The sequence below is a fragment of the Ipomoea triloba genome, chromosome 9 (genome assembly GCF_003576645.1).
Source record: "Ipomoea triloba cultivar NCNSP0323 chromosome 9, ASM357664v1".
Classification (NCBI taxonomy): Eukaryota; Viridiplantae; Streptophyta; class Magnoliopsida; order Solanales; family Convolvulaceae; genus Ipomoea; species Ipomoea triloba.
In genome coordinates this window covers 8,657,713-8,660,573 of record NC_044924.1, presented here as the reverse complement: position 1 = coordinate 8,660,573, position 2,861 = coordinate 8,657,713, and the positions used below count along the sequence as shown (strand labels likewise).

The following is a 2,861-nucleotide window of genomic DNA, read 5'->3' as shown; positions in this document are numbered from 1 at the left end:
CTGTTCATTGTTTAACATTTCCTTTTCTACTTGTTTCAAACTTTTGTTAACTCTTGTGCTGAAATTGAATCAAGATTTTAGTTATAGCATTATTTTTTGTGTGTGTGGGGGGGGGGGGGGGGGGGGGGGGGGCAGGCCGGGAAGGGGGGAGGAAAGAGAGAAGAAACAAATAATGAAGATATATATGACCTTTCGTGTAGAAATAACATTGATAAAGAAGTAAAAAATTGCAAGTTGGTAACATTATTTAGCCCCTAAATTCCTAAACAAATCATTGACGTAATTGGCTAATTATATTGAAACTAAAATACACAGAAAGGGTGGACTCTGGCTTTCTCAAGTCAACATAAAATGCAATCCTTCATTTACTCATCTAATCACTTTGTTTTAATTTTTTAAAAAAAAATTACGAAAACTTGCTTTCTTTGGGTGAAATGTGCCTTGTAACTCTAGCCGACAAAAAAGTCATAATGAGGTAAACCAATCTAGATTGCATATAGCTAACCAATTAGGTTCACATTATCCTTGTAGCTAGTCCTTTGACATTTAGGATCATAAAGTGAAAATACCCATGTTGCACACCCTCAATTAAGTAGTGTCATGTTACTAAAAACAGGTCAAGAGTCTCTCCAACATTTTGTAAACTTTATGTACAAATAATAACATTTGAAATGTGCATGTGATTTATCTTAATCATAATTTTGAATTGATAATGAAACTACGCATTTATTATTTTATATTTATTTTAAGCAAGTTATTATGGTAGTCTAGGGCTCTGTTTGTGAGAGCTTGTTTATTTTAGGCTACTAATGAGCTATAAGCTCTGTTCAGTAAAACATGAAAAACTTAAAATAATACGGAGTAGCTTATTCTAAAATGTTATCCCAAATAGCATTTTCAAATAAGCTTATGACTTTTTAACTTTTTTTCTTCTTATTTTTTTTTATTAATTTACAAAATTGGCATCATTTACCATTCATTAATCAAAATCTTAATATCGTAAGTTATCCTTTTGTGTCTTTTTATACTTAACAACTAATTCAACAATTAATTTTACTAAATACTTTATTTTCAATTAGTTGGCTTCTTAGCTATTAGCTTTTTAATTAACTAGACATGTCAAATAGAGACTATATATTACATATTGTAGTTTTGTACTATTACACTTTAAGTTTGATATATTTACCAAAATGTTACCATTTTCTTTTCCTTTTCTCGGTAAGTAGGATCAAATGAATCATTTAATTTTTTTATATAAATATTATAATCGAATTTATTAATTATGGATGAATTAGTTAGATAAAATTATAAAGAAGTTAATGAGATAAAGTTATATCCAATTAAATAGTTGAAAATCTGTTAGAAATTTGTTTAAAGATTTGATCCACTATAAATCTGACTTATCACGACAATATTATTTTAAAATGGTGATATAATCATATATAGTATATGATTATTTAAATCTGACTTATCTCGACAATATTATTTTAAAATGGTGATATAATCATATATAGTATATGATTATTTAAATCTGACTTATCACGACAATATTATTTTAAAATGGTGATATAATCTGACTTATCACGACAATATTATTTTAAAATGGTGATATAATCTGACTTATCACGACAATATTATTTTAAAATGGTGATATAATCATATATAGTATATGATTATTTAAATCTGACTTATCACGACAATATTATTTTAAAATGGTGATATAATCTGACTTATCACGACAATATTATTTTAAAATGGTGATATAATCTGACTTATCACGACAATATTATTTTAAAATGGTGATATAATTATATATAGTATATGATTATTTAAATCTGACTTATCTCGACAATAGTATAATTTGGAGTTTTCTTGTTGTCCTGCAATTTTAAAAACCTTTGCTTCTTCATCTATATAGATCAGACCCACACACCCATATATGATATATCTCCCTCCTCTCATACAAACAAAAACACCAACCCCTATCAACACTCGAAAGAACACAGATTCCTTTGACAGAAGAATTCTGAACAACGTAGGAGGGAGGATAAGATGATGATGATGAAGAAACATCCCTCTTGTAGTGTTCCAAACACAACCCCTTCATCATCACTAGGTTTAAACAAAGATTCCCAAACAATATCCAAACTGAAGCCCCCCAAGATCCGGATAATTCACATTTTCGCCCCGGAGATCATCAAGACGGACGTGGAGAACTTCCGGGAGATGGTGCAAAGGCTCACCGGAAAGCCGCCGGAGAAGCAAAGCGGCAAGAAAAGAGCGAGGAAGGTCGCGGAGTCGATAATTCCGGCCAAGAAAATGGAGGTAAGAGCTGGGCTCCAACCCGCAAGTTTGAGAGAAAAGATTGAAGATGAGATTTGGTGCGGTGGGAACTCCGGCGGCGGTTTCTTGGGCGGTTTGCCGGAGTTTGACGGTTTCATGGAAGAGCTTAACTGTATTCCGTTCCCAATACTCCCTTTGGATGTTCCGGTCTACAATCCGGCCGACAACATCGCCACCTGATTCTAAACTTTGGGTCGGTGCATTAAGATCATCATGGCCGTTCATTAATTATTATGATTCTGTAGTAGTTAGTTACGTTGTTTTTTTCAAAAACGTATTTAGGGATTAATTTATTTATTTAATATTCTGTCTTAAGCTAATTATTTATTATTTATTATTATTATTATCATCTTCTTGCTAAAGTTTAAAAGCTTTTAATTTGGTATATATAGTATGGTGTCATTGTGATGATATGATGAGAGAATGCAGCTTAATTGCCTATGGAGAAAGTTCCATTTGGAGGAACTTAAAGTGTGTTATTTGAGATTTTTGTTTTTGTCTAATTGTCTTATTCCTAA

At 31.4% G+C, this 2,861-nt stretch overlaps 1 protein-coding gene across 1 annotated transcript; it reads left to right on the top strand.

The window, feature by feature from the left end:
- The first annotated feature begins 1,945 nt into the window (after positions 1-1,945).
- LOC116030859 (VQ motif-containing protein 25-like) lies at positions 1,946-2,658 on the top strand. Its single transcript, XM_031273211.1, has one exon. It carries the CDS (start codon positions 2,053-2,055, stop codon positions 2,521-2,523), a length of 471 nt encoding a protein of 156 aa, XP_031129071.1. The 5' UTR covers positions 1,946-2,052; the 3' UTR covers positions 2,524-2,658.
- The last annotated feature ends 203 nt before the right edge of the window (positions 2,659-2,861 follow it).

Coding starts and splice junctions, on each gene's coding strand:
- LOC116030859 (XM_031273211.1), top strand. CDS start 2,053: ATGATGATGATGAAGAAACATCCCTCTTGTAGTGTTCCAAACACAACC.